At 35.5% G+C, this 20,451-nt stretch overlaps 1 protein-coding gene and 1 long non-coding RNA gene across 3 annotated transcripts in view; one reads left to right on the top strand and one right to left on the bottom strand.

The window, feature by feature from the left end:
- The window catches only part of LOC125671976 (probable E3 ubiquitin-protein ligase HECTD4), a 69,030-nt gene extending 49,626 nt beyond the window's left edge, over positions 1–19,404 (top strand). For both annotated transcript variants that reach the window (XM_056139525.1, XM_056139524.1), the window contains exons 57-67: positions 66–165; positions 2,181–2,317; positions 2,481–2,671; positions 3,057–3,323; positions 9,040–9,195; positions 9,344–9,507; positions 9,800–9,952; positions 10,283–10,401; positions 10,793–10,988; positions 14,741–14,960; positions 18,062–19,404. In XM_056139525.1, the coding sequence (XP_055995500.1) occupies positions 66–165; positions 2,181–2,317; positions 2,481–2,671; positions 3,057–3,323; positions 9,040–9,195; positions 9,344–9,507; positions 9,800–9,952; positions 10,283–10,401; positions 10,793–10,988; positions 14,741–14,960; positions 18,062–18,198 (1,840 nt within the window). In that variant the 3' untranslated portion in view covers positions 18,199–19,404. The remainder of the gene's footprint in view (positions 1–65; positions 166–2,180; positions 2,318–2,480; positions 2,672–3,056; positions 3,324–9,039; positions 9,196–9,343; positions 9,508–9,799; positions 9,953–10,282; positions 10,402–10,792; positions 10,989–14,740; positions 14,961–18,061) is intronic.
- LOC125682363 (uncharacterized) lies at positions 5,807–7,697 on the bottom strand. Its single transcript, XR_008795749.1, has 3 exons — positions 7,234–7,697; positions 6,194–6,278; positions 5,807–6,059 (listed from the first exon to the last, which is right to left on the bottom strand). It is a non-coding gene; the product is annotated as an uncharacterized LOC125682363 (long non-coding RNA).
- Positions 19,405–20,451: the final 1,047 nt, after the last annotated feature.

Below are 20,451 nucleotides of genomic sequence, written 5' to 3'. Positions count from 1 at the left end.
GTCAGTGCAAAGTTTGTAATTAATTAATGAGGACTAATGATACCTGTTTATAAACATTCTAACAGGGTTAATCATAAAGACAGAAAGTCAAAGGGAAAAGATTTTCCAGAAAAGAGTTCCAAAGAAGGTGCCACTCCAGACCCTGTGTCAACCAAAGGAGTCAAAGTAAGCAACATCAGATGTTAAGAAAGGATGGCAACATCAGATGTTAAGTAAGGATAGCAACATCAGATGTCAAGTAAGGATAGCAACATAAGATGTCAAGTAAGGATAGCAACATCAGATGTTAAGTAAGTAAGGATAACAACATAAGATGTCAAGTAAGTAAGGATAGCAACATCAGATGTCAAGTATGGATAGGAACATAAAATGTTAAGTAAGTAAGAATAGCAACATAAGATGTCAAGTAAGTAAGAATAGCAACATAAGATGCTAAGTATGGATAGCAACATAAGATATCAAGTAAGGATAGCAACATAAGATGTTAAGTATGGATAGCAACATAAGATGTCAAGTAAGTAAGGATAGCAACATAAGATGTCAAGTAAGGATAGCAACATAAGATGTCAAGTAAGTAAGGATAGCAACATAAGATGTCAAGTAAGGATAGCAACATAAGATGTCAAGTAAGTAAGGATAGCAACATAAGATGCTAAGTAAGGATAGCAGCATAATATGTCAAGTAAGGATAGCAACATAATATGCTTAGTAAGGATAGCAACATAAGATGCTAAGTAATAACAGCAACATAAGATGTAGGTAGAGTGTTAAGTAAGGATAGCAACATAAGATTTCAAGTAAGGATAGCAACATAAGATGTTAAGTAAGGATAACAACATAAGATGCTAAGTAATAATAGCAACATGAGATGTAGCTAGAATGTTAAGTAAGGATAGCAACATAAAATGTAGGTAGAATGTTAAGTAAGGATAGCAACATAAGATATAGGTAGAATGTTAAGTAAGGATAGCAACATGAGATGTAGGTAGAATGTTAAGTAAGGATAGCAACATGAGATGTAGGTAGAGTGTTAAGTAAGGATAGCAACACGAGATGTAGCTAGAATGTTAAGTAAGGAGAACAACACAAGATGTAGGTAGAATGTTAAGTAAGGATAACAACACGAGATATAGGTAGAGTGTTAAGGATAGCAACATAAGATGTCAAGTAAGGATAGCAACATGAGATGTAGGTAGAATGTTAAGTAAGGATAGCAACATGAGATATAGGTAGAATGTTACGTAAGGATAGCAACATGAGATGTAGGTAGAATGTTAAGTAAGGATAGCAACATGAGATGTAGGTAGAATGTTAAGTATGGATAGCAACATGACATGTAGGTAGAATGTTAAGTAAGGATAATAACACGAGATGTTGTTGTTGCAACATGAGATGTAGGTAGAGTGTTAAGTAAGGATAGCAACATGAGATGTAGGTAGAATGTTAAGTAAGGATAGCAACATGAGATGTAGGTAGAATGTTAAGTAAGGATAGCAACATGAGATGTAGGTAGAGTGTTAAGTAAGGATAGCAACATAGATGTCAAGTAAGGATAGCAACATAAGATGCTAAGTAAGGATAGCAACATAAGATATAGGTAGAATGTTAAGTAAGGATAGCAACATGAGATGTAGGTAGAATGTTAAGTAAGGATAGCAACATGAGATGTAGGTAGAGTGTTAGGTAAGGATAGCAACACGAGATGTAGCTAGAATGTTAAGTAAGGAGAACAACACAAGATGTAGGTAGAATGTTAAGTAAGGATAACAACACGAGATATAGGTAGAGTGTTAAGGATAGCAACATAAGATGTCAAGTAAGGATAGCAACATGAGATGTAGGTAGAATGTTAAGTAAGGATAGCAACATGAGATGTAGGTAGAATGTTAAGTAAGGATAGCAACATGAGATGTAGGTAGAATGTTAAGTATGGATAGCAACATGACATGTAGGTAGAATGTTAAGTAAGGATAACAACACGAGATGTTGTTGTTGCAACATGAGATGTAGGTAGAGTGTTAAGTAAGGATAGCAACATGAGATGTAGGTAGAGTGTTAAGTAAGGATAGCAACATGAGATGTAGGTAGAATGTTAAGTATGGATAGCAACATGACATGTAGGTAGAATGTTGAAGCCTTACAGCGATACTGATAACCATGTTATTGGGTTTTCATTGCAGCATTCGTGGATGTCAGAGGAGGCAAGGTACCTAACTTTGGATGGCTTCCTTCAGTACGTTCTGGATTCAGCTAAACAAGACATCCGAGGGGTGTGGAGGGCAATTGCGGCTTGTGGATTTGACATCCACTTTGAAAGGTAGGATAAGAGAAAGCATTTCTGAGGTATGAGAAGGAAGGGAGTCCAGTATATTAATCTTAAACTGATAAAGAGTTCTGCAGACTTGAAGATATGTATTGCTTTTACAATACTCTCAGAATGCTTGTTCTAAATGTAATGGTAACTTTTCTTTCATCAACAGGTGTGCATGTTTAGATGCAAGCCAGGCTTTCCAGATGGCCGGTCAGTGGATCGAAGAGATGGACTCGGCCCTAGTCCTACACATCAACTCCCTCTCCAGGAAGCTGTCTGTAGCCACAGCATTGTTACATCCCCATGAAATCCACATCTCAGAGGAAGTCCTGACCAATGAAATGTTCACTTGTTTACAAGGTCTGACCAATGAAATGTTCACTCGTTTAAAAGGTCTGACCAATGAAATTTTTGCTTGTTTACAAGATCTGACCAATGAAATTTTCACTTGTTTACGAGGTCTGACCAATGAAATGTTCACTTGTTTACAAGGTCTGACCAATGAAATGTTCATTTGTTTACAAGGTCTGATATTAGGGTTGAATTCGTTCAATCTGATTTTTGTACTTTCAATAAAGGTTGCAATTATCCTTATGTTCTAACTATTTATATATTGTAAAAATTATGACCTCATATGAAATGGTATTCTTGCATATGTTTAGGACAGGTTCAGTGTAAAAATTTATGGATAAAGAATGATAAACATTTATAAAATTGAAGCTAACAATGCAATCCATTGTTTCAGGCATTCCCTTGGAAAGCATTCGGTTGAGGTTTGCGTTACTGCAGTCCCTGAACAATACTCTGGAAACATTCTTTTTGCCCCTGGTGGATCTCCGTGCCACACCTACTTATAACAGAAGCTCAGCAGCTCTCCTGTCACAGCTGAGGGGGCTGATATTTTATGACACCAAGGTGAACCTAATGAACCGCATTCTGAATGCAACAGAACAGAGAAAATCCGACCAGGCAGCTCCAGAAATCACCCTGGACCCTCTAGAGACAATCCTGAGTAAGAATTTCTGCTGTATTATGTCATTCTTTTTTGTATATTTTATTTTCAATTTGTAAAGATTTTTTTGTTATAGATTATTTCATTGAGGTAGAGATTAATAGGTTGATGCTAAAAAAATTAACCATTGAATTTTTTTTATTTTGATATATGTTTATGATGAAGCTTCGATATAAAACATAATAAAAAATCAATGTAGGTAATCGACCTTGTTTTTGAGAAATATGGCGATTTTAATAACACCTTCCTTAGTCCTTGTAAAGCGTAAAATGTGAAGAAAAATAAGTAGAGAGCAATATACAAATAGAGCTGTAACATTTTTATTGTAAAAAGGATCATAACTTGTCATATATGGTTCCAAACAACCTTTCACATAATTGTATATTACACATCAATTTCAAGTTCAGCAATCATTATTAACATGCAACAACATTACTTCAACAGAGCTACATTGGCTAATTACCTTAAAACAGTGCACAATATTTGCACACAGGGTCATACCTTTGCTTAAGCTGCAAAAATATTACCCATCAAATTTCTTACTTTATTTCATTAAGTGGTCAGTCTATTAGTAAGTAAAATATATGAAAAAAAATTATACACCATAATGGGGTTCAATATGGAACTAGCAAAAAATTCCTAACCCCACCCCCTTTTTACAAACTACACATTTTCGTAAGAAAAAGGGTTATTAAAAGATGTTGTAAACAATCCATCAAAAACAGCTTGCTGAAATTCGAAGATTCTTTGTAATACCTTTTTTAAATTAATAAATATAATACAGAAAGTATGTATTTCAAATTTTAGCTTATATTTTGTTGTAGTTCTCGTTGTTGACCTTTGTGCACTTACATTCAGAATAGAGATTTATCATATGTCATCATATTTGATGATTAATATCAAGAGTTTTCCCAAATAAAAATCCCCACAAAAAATTGAAATACAATTTATATTTGTTAAGACAAATGTCTCCATTACAACCCAACCCCTTTAATATACTACATGGTATGGAGGAGAAAGAATGAGCAGGAACATAGACGTCATGAATTGCACTCGGCGCATTGAGAAGAAAGATTCAGCCAGCAGAGATAAACTACTGATCTTTTTCTAACTTAAAACGTTTAAGCATTCCCAAATTACCTCTTTGAAAATTGAACATGACAATAAGGTTTCTATAAGCTATTTCAGGGGTGGATCAGGAATTGAAGTTGGGGTGGGGGGGGGGGTGCAACTGTATGAGGCAGGGGTCTTGGGACCGCTTTGAAGGGGGGGGGGGGGATTCCCCAGGAACTCCTGGATTTTGCAGATTTTATAGGGCTTAAAATATGTCTCCTATGTAGTCATTTTTATTATTTTCTGTCATTTCTAATAAGGTGAAATTAGTAAAATAACGCAAATTTTAAGGGTTTTTGGAAAAAATAGCAGTTCTCCCACTAAAAGTAATTCAATAAATCAAAAGATTTTGTCAGACATTTTTTTCTCTGAGAGTGGAGGAAATTATGGCTTCTTTTATCGTAGATATTTCTCTAAACAAGAGACCACGATTTACTTTAAACTTGAAAATTTTAGAGGGGCTCGCGCCGGTTGCCCCCCCCCCCCCCCCCTCCCCACCCCTTATATCCGCCAATGCATTTATGTATGTGCTCTTGCAATTGACCTCTTTGCACTCACAATGATTGCATTAATACTTAGTTATTTTTCATACATTTTTTTTTACAATAACCAGACACGATTACCTATTATAAGAAATTGATATGATTATACAGCATAATGCACCAAATATGTTTAAATAGGCCTAACAACTTTATATTTAATATCAATGGAAAGATTTCCACCCAATCAACCCATGGATTGATTGATTGTATCTTGTTTAACGTCTCTCTCGAGAATTTTTTACTCATATGGAGACGTTACCAAGACCGGTGAACGGTTTTAAATTTAGGCCTTTGCTCGGCGCTTACGGCCATTGAGCAGTGAGGGTTCTTTAACGTGCCACATCCACTGTGACACTGGGCATCCGTTTTGAAGGTCATCTCCGAGGACCAGTAACATTCACACCTGATGCTGAGCGTTTGGCAATGGAACTGTCACTACCTGTTTCAACAACTCAGGTCTGTCGCGGCCGGGATTCGAATCCTGGCCTTCCGCATGCGGGGCGAACGCTCTAACCTCTAGACCACCACCGCGGCTCGACCCATTGATCTCAAGGCTCATATCAGCTATCTTGCTCTCACAAATATATATGTCTCTTCATAAGTTTATGAGTCCTACTTGTAGTCTCACACTGAAACAAAAACTCGCTTGGATAACTTAGAATGCATGCATATTGCATTCACAGTATATATGCACTGTGTGTGTAAGGGGGGTGGGGGTAGAAAATGAGAAATTTAAACACATTGATTAAAGTTATAAAATTGGTGTTTTATTTTCATTTAGAAATGTTTACTGAATTTGATATATCAAAAACTTAGAATAATCAACAATGACACTTCCTCTATATTTATTCAATATTATTGTCTTAAAAAAGACATGTAATACATGAGTACATGTACTTGTTTTCCATTAAATTCACACTTTAGAATAGTATGTTGCACAATATATCCATTGCTCTGGGCTCACAAATACATTATTGATTCTATCCAAGTCCCACATTTTGCAGAAGTTCTTGAATTTTCTCTGTAACCTGTAAAGTTGTGGGGTCCAGGGGATATGACATCATCAATGTAAATGAAGTACCTGTTATAAAAAATATATTCTGTATATTCAAATATTGAAAAAAAGATGAATATCTAATATACTAAGAATTGTCTTTATAAATGTCTGGTGTTAAAATGAAAAATTCTATCTTACTAAGATAGAAAATATTGTACCTTTCTTGGTGATTTTCATGGCAAATTGCTGTTGAAGTTGTTGGCTGGAAGCCCATTTCAACTTGCACTGGTCCTTAGGATGATGCTTAGAAAAAAATCATCATAATTGATATTTGCACAGTCAGTATTAATCATTAATTATACTGTGTCAGACAATGTCAATTTTAAAATTGTGTGTCTCAATGCATGTTCAGTGAACTTTAAAATGCTGATATATTGAAAATTACACACATAAGATGTATTTTATTATATTAATTTTTAAAATCTTGTCTGAAATCAGTATTACATATGTAACACTACATGTATGTTAAATGTGTGCAGTGCAGCAATGTGAACTCTTGCAGTAGTAGTACATCTGCATGATTGTTATTTATTTCATATTGTTATAGTTACCTTCTATTTAAACTGTACATACCCTCCCACCCCCGGGTCCTTAATGAGGTGAATAAACATCATAATTATCATATTACAATATGAGATGACAGATATGTTTTCATAAACTGCCAGTTCATTCTAATAATATCAAAACAAGTCAACTCTAGATTTATCAGACCTGTCTCCTTTACGGAGTGTGGGTCAAGAGAAGGACATACATATCTTATTTTCATACAAGACATTTATTTGCCTATGAGGGAGGCTTGTGATTTTACAAATATTTTAAATAAAGTTTTGTAGACCTACATGCTTGTATGAAACATGAAACCCCAGATTTGAAATATCTCTTAGGTCAATGAAATTTCAAGATACTATAAGTACTATCATTTATACCAAATAGACTTTTAGTGCAACACTCCCCCCCCCCCCCCTCAAACTTGTGAGAGCCCTATTTTTTTTTCAAATCTGGCATATACATGACATCCATTTACAATTACATGCACATGTAGGAGTTATATTTTGGGCACATATGGAATACATAAATGCACAAAAAATGAAACAGCTCCAAGTTGTGCGTTTATAGATGTTATTATAAAATCGCGTTGTGAAATAGCAGAGGAAAAGTGGGTTGAATACAAATTCAATTTGCCATTTTTTTCACTTACCAAACGAAATTATGATTTCGTTGTCCACGTTGAATGCATCCATCGAATTCCTCTTCTCAGAAGAAACTTTGTTTAAACTCTCAATGACTACATAAACAGTATTGAAACTCGCAGCACTCGGACATCACGATCACGCTACATCAACAACTTTGTTTACGTAGCGCAGCTATGCATGGTGGTGAATTTCGTGAGGTAAAAAGTGCCATCCTGCACTGACGAAACATTTAGCCCACTATTATTACATTGACGTATTCCTAATCTAAACTATGGCCAAATTTCTCTATCTTTCGTCGAGACGACCCTCTCAATCATCGATTCAGTCACAGCAACAACTTGTACTTTCGGAACCCCTTTTTGTTTTTCAACTACTCTATGGAGATGTACGGAATTCCGAAAAATAATTTCACGTGAAAATACACGATTTTTACTGATCACGTGGTTGCTATCGGTCTCTACCTTAAGAGAAGAAATGATACTTGTTTCTGTAAAGGTTATTCACTTTATGTGAAGATCAGGTAATTTAGTCATAGTAATGTGCGTATTTACGTGAAGATCAGGTAATTTAGTCATAGTAATGTGCGTATTTACGTGAAGATCAGGTAATTTAGTCATAGTAATGTGCGTATTTACGTGAAGATCAAGTAATTTAGTCATAGTAATGTGTGTATTTACTGGAGGAATGTGATATTCTAATGAAGACCAGGTAATTTAGTCATAATAATGTGCATATTTACGTGAAGATCAGGTAATTTAGTCATAATAATGTGCATATTTACGTGAAGATCAGGTAATTTAGTCATAATAATGTGCATATTTACATGAAGATCAGGTAATTTAGTCATAGTAATGTGTGTATTTACTGGAAGAATGTGATATTCTAATGAAGACCAGGTAATTTAGTCATAGTAATGTGCGTATTTACGTGAAGATCAGGTAATTTAGTCATAGTAATGTGCGTATTTACGTGAAGATCAGGTAATTTAGTCATAGTAATGTGCGTATTTACGTGAAGATCAGGTAATTTAGTCATAGTAATGTGCGTATTTACGTGAAGATCAGGTAATTTAGTCATAGTAATGTGCGTATTTACGTGAAGATCAGGTAATTTAGTCATAGTAATGTGCGTATTTACGTGAAGATCAGGTAATTTAGTCATAGTAATGTGCGTATTTACGTGAAGATCAAGTAATTTAGTCATAGTAATGTGTGTATTTACTGGAGGAATGTGATATTCTAATGAAGACCAGGTAATTTAGTCATAATAATGTGCATATTTACGTGAAGATCAGGTAATTTAGTCATAATAATGTGCATATTTACGTGAAGATCAGGTAATTTAGTCATAATAATGTGCATATTTACATGAAGATCAGGTAATTTAGTCATAGTAATGTGTGTATTTACTGGAAGAATGTGATATTCTAATGAAGACCAGGTAATTTAGTCATAGTAATGTGCGTATTTACGTGAAGATCAGGTAATTTAGTCATAGTAATGTGCGTATTTACGTGAAGATCAGGTAATTTAGTCATAGTAATGTGCGTATTTACGTGAAGATCAGGTAATTTAGTCATAGTAATGTGCGTATTTACGTGAAGATCAGGTAATTTAGTCATAGTAATGTGCGTATTTACGTGAAGATCAGGTAATTTAGTCATAGTACTGTGTGTAATGTGTGTAGTTATTGGAGGAATGTGATATTCTAATGAGGACCAGATTTTGAAAGGTAATTTTAAGCATTTTTTATTCTACATATATTGTATGATTTATACTGTGGTTTAGATTCTTTGTGACTATCCATTGCAGGAGAAGAAAAGAATTCCCAGGCGACGTGGTTGTGCCAGGCGTACAGGCAGCTTGTGACGATTCCATCTCGACAGTTCTGTGTGCGTCTGGCCAGTGGGGGGGATCCCACTTATGCCTTCAATGTCCGTCTGACAGGGGAGGAGGTCCATGGCACAAGTAAGTTATTGTCGTATGTGGTAAATATGCTTGATTATTGCAAATTCTAAATCTACAGCATCTTATGTAGTTTTATATCAATGAAACTACATCCCTACAAGACCAAAATCTTGACAATTCACGAAAGATGTTTTGTTTCCTTTTAAAGGTGGTTCCTTCCGACAGTTTTTGTGGCAAGCTGCCAAAGAGATAAGCGGTCCGTTACTTCGTTTGCTGATTCCTTGCAATAACTCTGACAACAAGGGTCGCTACATCTTTAGACCCGGCCCCATGTCCTACTCAGAGGAAAGACTTCTACAGTTCTTCGGCCAGGTAGGACAGATCCATTGAAAATTTTTGTCTTCATTTATAGAGAGAAATATTTCATACTGTGATTCTTCCAAGAAAACCTTTTTGCCATTAAATGTCAGTTTTATGATGAATCGAGAGAGAGAAATGTTGAGTGTGCCAGTACTGTGAGTCTTTCACACTGTGAGTAACCTTACATATACATGTATATGTACATGTATTTGTTAAGATGTGATGGAGTCGGTGTTAGTTAACTGGGATTGGTTGTATTTGTTAAGATACTGTGGTAATTAATTGTGATTGATTCGTCCTGCAGATGCTGGGCATTACAATGCGGGCAGACATTCCACTGGGAATGGACATGCTGTCCTGTTTCTGGAAGCTGATAGTGGGGACAGAACTGGACCCAGTCCAGGATCTGAAGGAGGCTGACCAACTGACCTACAACTATATCAAGAAAATTGAAATGGTATAGTTTTATGGGATTTGTATTTAAAGACTTGGCTCCACATACCAAAAAGAAAAAATAGCAAGTTTGGAGATAAATTTGACTTTATTCACAAGCCTGCCTAGTAGATACATGTACATTTGAAAGTTCATGTCTTGTATGTGAATTAATGTTTTAGTTCTTATCAACACACAGTAGGAGTTGTCATGTTCAGGATTTAAAATTAGAATACTGAAATTCATGACATCGTTTTAATGCAACAATTCAAGCAGATTGAAAACATTATATGGTAGAGGCCTTGAAATGCATTCTTTGGTAAGAGTGACAGGAGTTGACCTTTGTACTGTGCAGGTGGAGACAGAGTCTGAGCTGCAGGCCCTGTGTTCCGGGGTCTTCTCCAGATTTATCTATTCTTCTTTGGCTGGGGAAGAGGTGGAGCTCATCAACAAAGGCGGAACAGTCCACGTCTGGTAATCATTTACTTGGATTTTTTTGTCCATCTTCAAATGTTTTGGATCAAAGATTGTTATGTTGACATCAGTGATCGTGAATATCCATTTAAACCAAGTCTGCCACGACAAACTTGATTGAAAAGAGTTTAAATCATAATTTTGGTTGGTAGAGCATTGAAATAATGTTTTCCATGAGTAGATATTGAAAGAATTATTATTATTAATAGTGTGCGTGTAAGTTTCTGTTTTTAACATCTTGTATTCATTAGACTGATGTGTAGTTGAAACTCTGGGATATTTTCATTAGTTGAAACTCTGGGATATTTTTAATAGTATGCGTGTAAGTTTCTGTTTTGATATTTTGTATTCATTAGACTGATGTGTAGTTGAAACTCTGGGATATTTTCAGCTGGGAGAATAGACAGGAGTATGTGGATGCGATCAGACGACTGAGATTTCACGAACTGTTGTGCCAGGACCGAGTGAGGGCGGTCCACTGCGGGCTAGCATCAGTTATCCCCCTTCAGTTGATGGCCATCATGTCCCCTCTGGACTTGGAGATAAGAACATGTGGATTACCGGTGGTTGATCTGGACTTTCTGAAGGTATGTGGATCTGGACTTTCTAGATACTGTCCAGTTCAGATGCCTTCCCAAAGATTTGTTGCTGAAAAATGAACATTATGTGTATGGTAAAAACTGAAATAGCGCATTGTATAATGGGACAAGACATCCTAATTATTGTGATGTTTAACATTGTTATATTCAGTTATATGTTCTATGATTTTATGTAGCTAAACAATCAACATATGCAGTCCCCACCCCACCCCCCTTATGAAAACTTTTTTTTTTTTACTGCTGACCATTTCTAAGCTGTTGCTTTGAATTTTCTTCGATATTTGATATGATGATATGAAAATAATTGTGACGGCATTACATCACAGACAATGGCATACCATTTGCAAACTCGTAATGCACAGAAACTTGTTTACATTTCAAAGGAATTTAAATGACGATGTTTGCATAAAACTAACGAGGCAATCGTTTATCTATGTGGACTCATATAATGAATGTTGCCCTCACCACGGTCATAAATTGTATGTTATGTAAGTGCTATTAACTTGTACAGATACAGGTGACCTATGAACTTGCACAGATACAGGTGACCTCTATGAACTTGTACAGATGCAGTTGACCTCTATGAACTTTTATAGATACAGGTGACCTCTATGAACTTGTACAGATACAGTTGACCTCTATGAACTTTAATAGATACAGTTGACCTCTATGAACTTGTACAGATACAGTTGACCTCTATGAACTTGTACAGATACATTTAAGTTTTATGAACTTGTTAAGGTATTTAGAGTGAATTGTTTAGACAAGGATCATTCTCCGTGATATTCAGTAATATCTAGACCTTTTTCACTAGGCCCACATTCTCCGTGATATTCAGTAATAATCTAGACCTTTTTCACTAGGTTCACATTCTCAGTGATATTCAGTAATAATCTAGACCTTTTTCACTAGGTCCACATTCTCCGTGATATTCAGTAATAATCTAGACCTTTTTCACTAGATCCACATTTTTCAGTGATATTCAGTAATATCTAGACCTTTTTCACTAGATACACATTCTCCGTGATATTCAATAATAATCTAGACCTTTTTCACTAGGCCCACATTCTCCGTGATATTCAGTAATAATCTAGACCTTTTTCACTAGATACACATTCTCCATGATATTCAGTAATAATCTAGACCTTTTTCACTAGGCCCACATTCTCCGTGATATTCAATAATAATCTAGACCTTTTTCACTAGGTCCACATTCTCCGTGATATTCAGTAATAATCTAGACCTTTTTCACTAGGCCCACATTCTCCATGATATTCAGTAATATTCTAGACCTTTTTCACTAGGTTCACATTCTCCGTGATATTCAGTAATATCTAGACCTTTTTCACTAGATACACATTCTCAGTGATATTCAATAATAATCTAGACCTTTTTCACTAGGTCCACATTCTCCGTGATATTCAGTAATAATCTAGACCATTTTCACTAGGTCCACATTCTCTGTGATATTCAGTAATATCTAGACCTTTTTCACTAGATACACATTCTCAGTGATATTCAGTAATAATCTAGACCTTTTTCACTAGGTCCACATTCTCCGTGATATTCAGTAATATCTAGACCTTTTTCACTAGGCCCACATTTTCCGTGATATTCAGTAATAATCTAGACCTTTTTCACTAGGTCCACATTCTCAGTGATATTCAGTAATAATCTAGACCTTTTTCACTAGGTTCACATTCTCCATGATATTCAGTAATAATCTAGACCTTTTTCACTAGGCCCACATTCTCCGTGATATTCAGTAATAATCTAGACCTTTTTCACTAGGTCCACATTCTCAGTGATATTCAGTAATAATCTAGACCTTTTTCACTAGGCCCACATTCTCCGTGATATTCGGTAATATTCTAGACCTTTTTCACTAGGTTCACATTCTCCGTGATATTCAGTAATATCTAGACCTTTTTCACTAGATACACATTCTCCGTGATATTCAATAATAATCTAGACCTTTTTCACTAGGCCCACATTCTCTGTGATATTCAGTAATAATCTAGACCTTTTTCACTAGATACACATTCTCCATGATATTCAGTAATAATCTAGACCTTTTTCACTAGGCCCACATTCTCCGTGATATTCAATAATAATCTAGACCTTTTTCACTAGGTCCACATTCTCCGTGATATTCAGTAATAATCTAGACCTTTTTCACTAGGCCCACATTCTCCATGATATTCAGTAATATTCTAGACCTTTTTCACTAGGTTCACATTCTCCGTGATATTCAGTAATATCTAGACCTTTTTCACTAGATACACATTCTCAGTGATATTCAATAATAATCTAGACCTTTTTCACTAGGTCCACATTCTCCGTGATATTCAGTAATAATCTAGACCATTTTCACTAGGTCCACATTCTCTGTGATATTCAGTAATATCTAGACCTTTTTCACTAGATACACATTCTCAGTGATATTCAGTAATAATCTAGACCTTTTTCACTAGGTCCACATTCTCCGTGATATTCAGTAATATCTAGACCTTTTTCACTAGGCCCACATTTTCCGTGATATTCAGTAATAATCTAGACCTTTTTCACTAGGTCCACATTCTCAGTGATATTCAGTAATAATCTAGACCTTTTTCACTAGGTTCACATTCTCCATGATATTCAGTAATAATCTAGACCTTTTTCACTAGGCCCACATTCTCCGTGATATTCAGTAATAATCTAGACCTTTTTCACTAGGTCCACATTCTCAGTGATATTCAGTAATAATCTAGACCTTTTTCACTAGGCCCACATTCTCCGTGATATTCGGTAATATTCTAGACCTTTTTCACTAGGTTCACATTCTCCGTGATATTCAGTAATATCTAGACCTTTTTCACTAGATACACATTCTCAGTGATATTCAATAATAATCTAGACCTTTTTCACTAGGCCCACATTCTCCGTGATATTCAGTAATAATCTAGACCTTTTTCACTAGGTTCACATTCTCTGTGATATTCAGTAATATCTAGACCTTTTTCACTAGATACACATTCTCAGTGATATTCAATAATAATCTAGACCTTTTTCACTAGGTCCACATTCTCCGTGATATTCAGTAATAATCTAGACCTTTTTCACTAGGTCCACATTCTCCGTGATATTCAGTAATAATCTAGACTTTTTCACTAGGCCCACATTCTCAGTGATATTTAGTAATAATCTAAACTTTTTCACTAGGTCCACATTCTCCGTGATATTCAGTAATAATCTAGACCTTTTTCACAAGGCCCACATTCTCCGTGATATTCAGTAATAATCTAGACCTTTTTCACTAGGTTCACATTCTCCGTGATATTCAGTAATATCTAGACCTTTTTCACTAGATACACATTCTCAGTGATATTCAATAATAATCTAGACCTTTTTCACTAGGTCCACATTCTCCGTGATATTCAGTAATAATCTAGACCTTTTTCACTAGGTCCACATTCTCCGTGATATTCAGTAATAATCTAGACTTTTTCACTAGGCCCACATTCTCAGTGATATTTAGTAATAATCTAAACTTTTTCACTAGGTCCACATTCTCCGTGATATTCAGTAATAATCTAGACCTTTTTCACTAGGCCCACATTTTCCGTGATATTCAGTAATAATCTAGACCTTTTTCACTAGGTCCACATTCTCAGTGATATTCAGTAATAATCTAGACCTATTTCACTAGGTCCACATTCTCCGTGATATTCAGTAATAATCTAGACCTTATTCACTAGGCCCACACCATGTACCAGGTTGGTCTGATGGACACTGACCAACACATCCAGTTTTTCTGGAACACCCTGAGTGGACTCAGTCAAGAAGACCTAGGAAAGTTTATCAAATTTGCTTGTAACCAGGAGAGGATACCCCAATCCTGTCCCTGTAGGAACGGTAACGCGGATTCCATGCATGTTCCGCCCTATCCTATGAAGATAGCGCCTCCTGATGGGCTAGGTAAGTGACAAGATTGTCTGTGGTGAAGTGGAGTCTTAAGTGACGAGATTGTCTGTGGTGAAGGGGAGTCTTAAGTGACGAGATTGTCTGTGGTGAAGGGGAGTCTTAAGTGACGAGATTGTCTGTGGTGAAGGGGAGTTTTCTATGGGTTTGTTTCGTGTTCTTCTCAATTGGTTTAAAGCTATATACCGACTGTCACAGAATTTCTTTTATCATAAATTTTCAAAAAGGTACTTGTATCCTGGTTGTGGTGTATTTTGGTCACCTGAGTCAATCAGGTGACCTATTGCTCCTCGTTTGTCAACATGCGATAAAAATTCAACATTTCAAAGTTCTTGATAACTATCCTTCCATATCTTTTCAAATTGGATAAGAAGCATCTTGGGGAAAAGTGGATGTAAGTTGCATCCCTGGGGCCTTAGGGGTGGGGCAAAAATTGACTAATTTTCAAAAATCTTCTTCTCTTCAACCAAGTAGCTGCTTTAACATCAATTGGAGCAAAGTAGTTAATTGCCGTAGATAATTCGTACACATAGAAATGTCGGAGTACTGAGTTAGGCCAACTTGTACATGTACCAGAATTTACGTAACCAGCATTAACCTCGCATGACAATAGAACCTTTGATCAAATGAATGAGATTATTTTACTGTGAAATAAAATAATCTGTTGTAAATGATATTACAGACATCTTGGATATTGATAAAAAACAGGAAGTCTTCAACTTCAAGCCAAAATTAGCCTCCCTTGGGTGCTTGAACAAATTTGGTCTCAGTATGTACATCCAAGATGCCTAGATTATCATTTTAATCAAATTCACCAAAGTTGTGGTTCATTTCATTTTCATCACACACCTGCAATAACATGAAGTTCTCCTCAATTGATTAAAAGTCTACATCTTGTTTAAAAACCCTTACATTCCCATGCAGAATACATATGAATTTTTCAGCAGTATAATGATGATAAAGATGTTTCAAAGGGAGAGGTTTGACAATACATGTATCTATTTTGGCCTTGAAATTTATACTTTCTTGGATTTTTCTGAAATTTTATAATTATCATGTTGAGATATGCAATTATAGTCAAAAACAAAAATCAAAATCATGTGTTCCCCAAAACCTGATTCCCCGTCTGTGACTTTTGCATTTTCCTTGAAAATTGTGGGGAAAAATGTCATTTGTTTTAACAGAAATCATGAACCATATTTAGTACTTGCAACACTAAGAAATAGGGTCATTCTTATTGTGATTGACACATCTGGCTAATACTTTCTGATGCCCCAAAGCACCTATTTTTATCATTTAAAAAAATGGTGAAATTGTATATGTCATTCATTATAAAGTCATTAATCACTGCTAAAGTTACAAGGGTGAGTCAATAAGTAACCAGCCTAACTTATTTCTGCTTGAGATCCACCTCTTCTTTTTCGATGTAATTGCCCTCTAGTGTGATGCACTTAAACCAACGGTGTTCAAGTGACATCAGCCCAGAACTGAAAAAGTCGGGGTCCTTTCCATTGTCCGACTCCTCAACTGCCGTCACGACTTCTTTGTCAGACGAGAAATGACATCCACATATATCCTTTTTAAAGTTTGGGAATAGGAAGAAGTTCCAAGGTCAGGCGAATAGGTAGGATGTGGTATTAATTCATACCCGTTTCGCTCTACAGCATCCATTGCAACTTTGCAAGTGTGGACTCACGAGTTGTCCTGTTGCAGCAAAACACCTTTAGAGAGTTTACCTCGGTGTTTTTCACAAATGGCGGTTCTCAGCTGATCTAGCAAGTTTGCATAGTACACTCCAGTTATTGTACTTCTCTTGGGTAAAAAATCCAACATAATAACGCCTTTTGCATCCCAAAATTCTGTGGCCATCACCTTGCCAGCAGATGGTTGCATCTTGAACTTCTTTGACCTCGGGGACCCAGGCCTTACCCACTAACTTTATTCTCTGGCTCATAAAAATGAACCCAAGTCTCATCTACAGTCACCAGACGCCAAAGAAAATCATCTTATGACCTAAAATGCTTCAACAAAGCGCTGCGAACTGATGCTCTGGTTGTCATTTACTCATTGCTAAGGGATTTGGGGACACAACAGGCTATTAGTTTGTGCATAGCTAAACGACCATGTAAAATTGTTAAAACGCTAACATGTGTAATGCGTAATGCCTGTGCTATTTCTTCCACTTGAATTCACCTATCAGAGTATACCAGATCCCAAACTTTCTTCTTCGGTGTCATCCAGTGGGCGTCCAGACCTGCATCATCTTTTAAAGACGTCCTACCACATTTGAATTCCCCTACCCAGAATTTAACATGAGCATATTGCAGTTTTGTACCCAGGTATAAAACGTATTGAAATAAGGCATGAAAATCGTGACTGTCTCGATCAATCAGAAATGGGATAGGCTGGTTACGCTTCTTGCAATTTCAAAAGAAAAATAAGAAAAGATTCAGTGGATGTAAACATAACTACATGAATAACAAAATCGTTTACATAACTTGACATACAAAACTAATTGTACGAGGGCTATTATTTTGCACATTTGCACATGTCTTGATTAATGCACTACTATTGTACTTGTAAGAATCTTCATCTGGAGGAAATAAAGAAAGAAAGAAATGCTTACATCCACTGAATCTTTTCTCTTATTTTTCGTTTGAAATTGACATTTCTTTCATCTGCCAAAATGAATGCATATTTGTTGCAAACTACAATGTAGTTTGATCCGATTTTTAATACCACCTGTCTGTAATCATTACCAAATATGGAGTGTCATCAAGGTCAAAGAGTGCATTGGCTGTTCCATTTAACGTAACAAATGGGTCAAACATATGCTATTTTAGTACTTAAATCTAGTTTATATTCTAAAACAATGTATAAGAATATAAACAACATTGCAGAAGAAATTTACTTAACCCGCCTACGTAGTTATGAATTTTTTCTGCAATGCTAGCTACCTTCATCATCCAATGAAACAACAAAGAAGGCATGTTATTGCTTAATTGAAGTAGGAGTTAGAAATAGGGCCAAATTAGACTATTTGTCAACCTACTTCTTCCATAGAATTGTTACCCAGTCATGTCAATTTTAATCCCTAGGTCAGCCAGATTCCCGTTACATTCGAGTGGAGACCTGTATGTTTATGATCAAGCTACCACAGTACTCAAGCCAGGAGGTGATGACTCAGAGACTCATGTATGCCATCAACTGCCGAGAGGACCCACTGAGTGGATAGATCCTCCCCTCGTAATCATGGATCACACTCGAAAAACTCTAGGCAAATCCACACTTCATCATCTTGAATCCAATTTAGAAACATTTGCTTATATGTATATCCTGTATTCAACACGATATGTAATTCAGTAACTATAAAATTGACTTATAGACACTAGTTTGTTACTTTATGTGGTGTGTTTTATTGTTAGTGGCTGTGTTTGTTGTTTGAATTCGACACTCCTGCACCGGTGTACTAGATAACCAAGTACTGGTGTAAGCACGTTAATATGCTTCATTCGTATCGATGTGTGCAGTACTTTGTCATGTTATAAGAGGGTATGACTCTTGTGCATTGTTTTAATCTCAAAGGTATAACTATGTGAAGCACATTTAGAGAATCTGTAACATGCATTTAATATTTGTTAGTCAGTGTGAACAGTAAGAATTTTCGTAGATTTATGTGAAAATGAATAGTATGAGGTATTGTTTAGTACGGTGTGTGAAGGTATCTGACATTTGAAGTCTTGTCAAGTTTTTGCAGATGTGAAAATATGAATGTTTTTACATGAACACATATATCTGTATTTTGAATTTTTGTTTTCGATGACAAAGAGATGCTGTTACATTTGTGTGTTGGGTATGGATTCAGAACATTTCAAGACCGAGTATATTTTTAGTTTTGCTGTGGGAAGGAGATGCTGTAATAAATGAATATTGTATGCTGGGATACAGAACATATTCCATGCAATATAATCGCCTACAATGGTGTATTTGAGGGGATTGTTAGACAATCTTTGTTGTTTGCCATATTAATCAATTTTAGAAGGTTATCAAAGTTGCCATAATATTCTTTCTCACCTACCACTCAGTTCAAGTCTGAAATATATATCTTGTGTCATTATGAGATAAAATATTCATATGGTACAACTGGTGAATATTAAAGAAGTTATTAAGATTGTTTACCTTCATTTCGAAACTTGCACATTGAGAGGAATTTTAAGTATTCAGACTTTGTAGTGATGATTGTTTTCCATATGTTCTTGAGCACCATTTGCTTTTCTATACATGTAGTAAGGTCCCAATGTAATAGCAATTTAATGTACATAGAAAGTACTAGTATTTTATCTGTATATATTAGACCACATAAAATGTGTAAGTTTTTATTTATTTAATTTTTTTTTTGATTGTTTTAAAGTACATAAATTAAAGTTTAATATGTGTAAAATTTGTTGTTATTATTTTCTAATGTGAATGGGTATTTATGCACCAACTCCAGAGATGTGAAAATCAGTGGAACAGAAATTTTAAAATTTCTGGACAACATTTACTTTTCAGGTATCAAGGTCACTGAATGGACATTCATTGTGTATAGGATGCTCCAGTAACGTATTTTATTCAGATTTTGTGAGACTTGCAGGAATGGTACATTTCATGAAGTCATTGATTTTTAAGGCAACAGGTAAAAGGTCAAGTTTATTAGAAGGGAGAGGCCTGAAATCTCAAAAAAAAAAAAAAAAAAAAATCAGACATGCAAACAAAAATTTACATACAGATCTTGGTTTTTATTCACTTTGAAATTTAGGTTTTAGGTTATACATATAAGTTCTAAGGCACTGAAAGGGAAATTTTGAAATATTAATTTGCTTATTCACTGAAATGGATTTTCTCGTCCAAATTTTAACAAACTTTCAGAAATGAAATCATGCATAAAGATAGATCGAGGTTCCTTAATCATTTTCAACATGAAGGTCAAGTTCACTGAAAGACAATTTCCTTGAAAACAACATCTTCACAAGTCAAGGGTTATTGATTCGTTACCTCACACTAACCCTTGACATCAGTCGCTATCAAAAAAGTTGGGTTCGTTCTGATTGTGTCCACAAGAGTGGGAACCAATGAGAATGTGGTTCTATTTATAACAACGCAAAGCGAGAGATTCAAATAAAAACATGTGTATTGATACCTACAATTATGGCTATTTCAATTGTTTAAGCAACATCGTCTGAAGCAAAAAGGTTTCCAAACTTGATCTACTATCAATAAACGTAATTTAGTGGAGTAAATATTAAAATTGCAGGTGTTTATCAATACAGCAGTATGAAATCACATCATTCCACAACAAGATGCAGTGATTTTATTGGATGTTTTATTTATAGTGGATTGCGTAATGGTCTAATGAGTCCAACTTTAATATAGCGACTGATGTCAAGGGTTCGTGCGAGGCAACGAATCAATAACCCTTGACTTCTGAAGATGTGAAATCAAGTGAAAG

The sequence above is a fragment of the Ostrea edulis genome, chromosome 1, assembly GCF_947568905.1.
Source record: "Ostrea edulis chromosome 1, xbOstEdul1.1, whole genome shotgun sequence".
In the NCBI taxonomy this organism is placed as follows: domain Eukaryota; kingdom Metazoa; phylum Mollusca; class Bivalvia; order Ostreida; family Ostreidae; genus Ostrea; species Ostrea edulis.
This window is presented reverse-complemented; position numbering and strand designations above follow the sequence as displayed.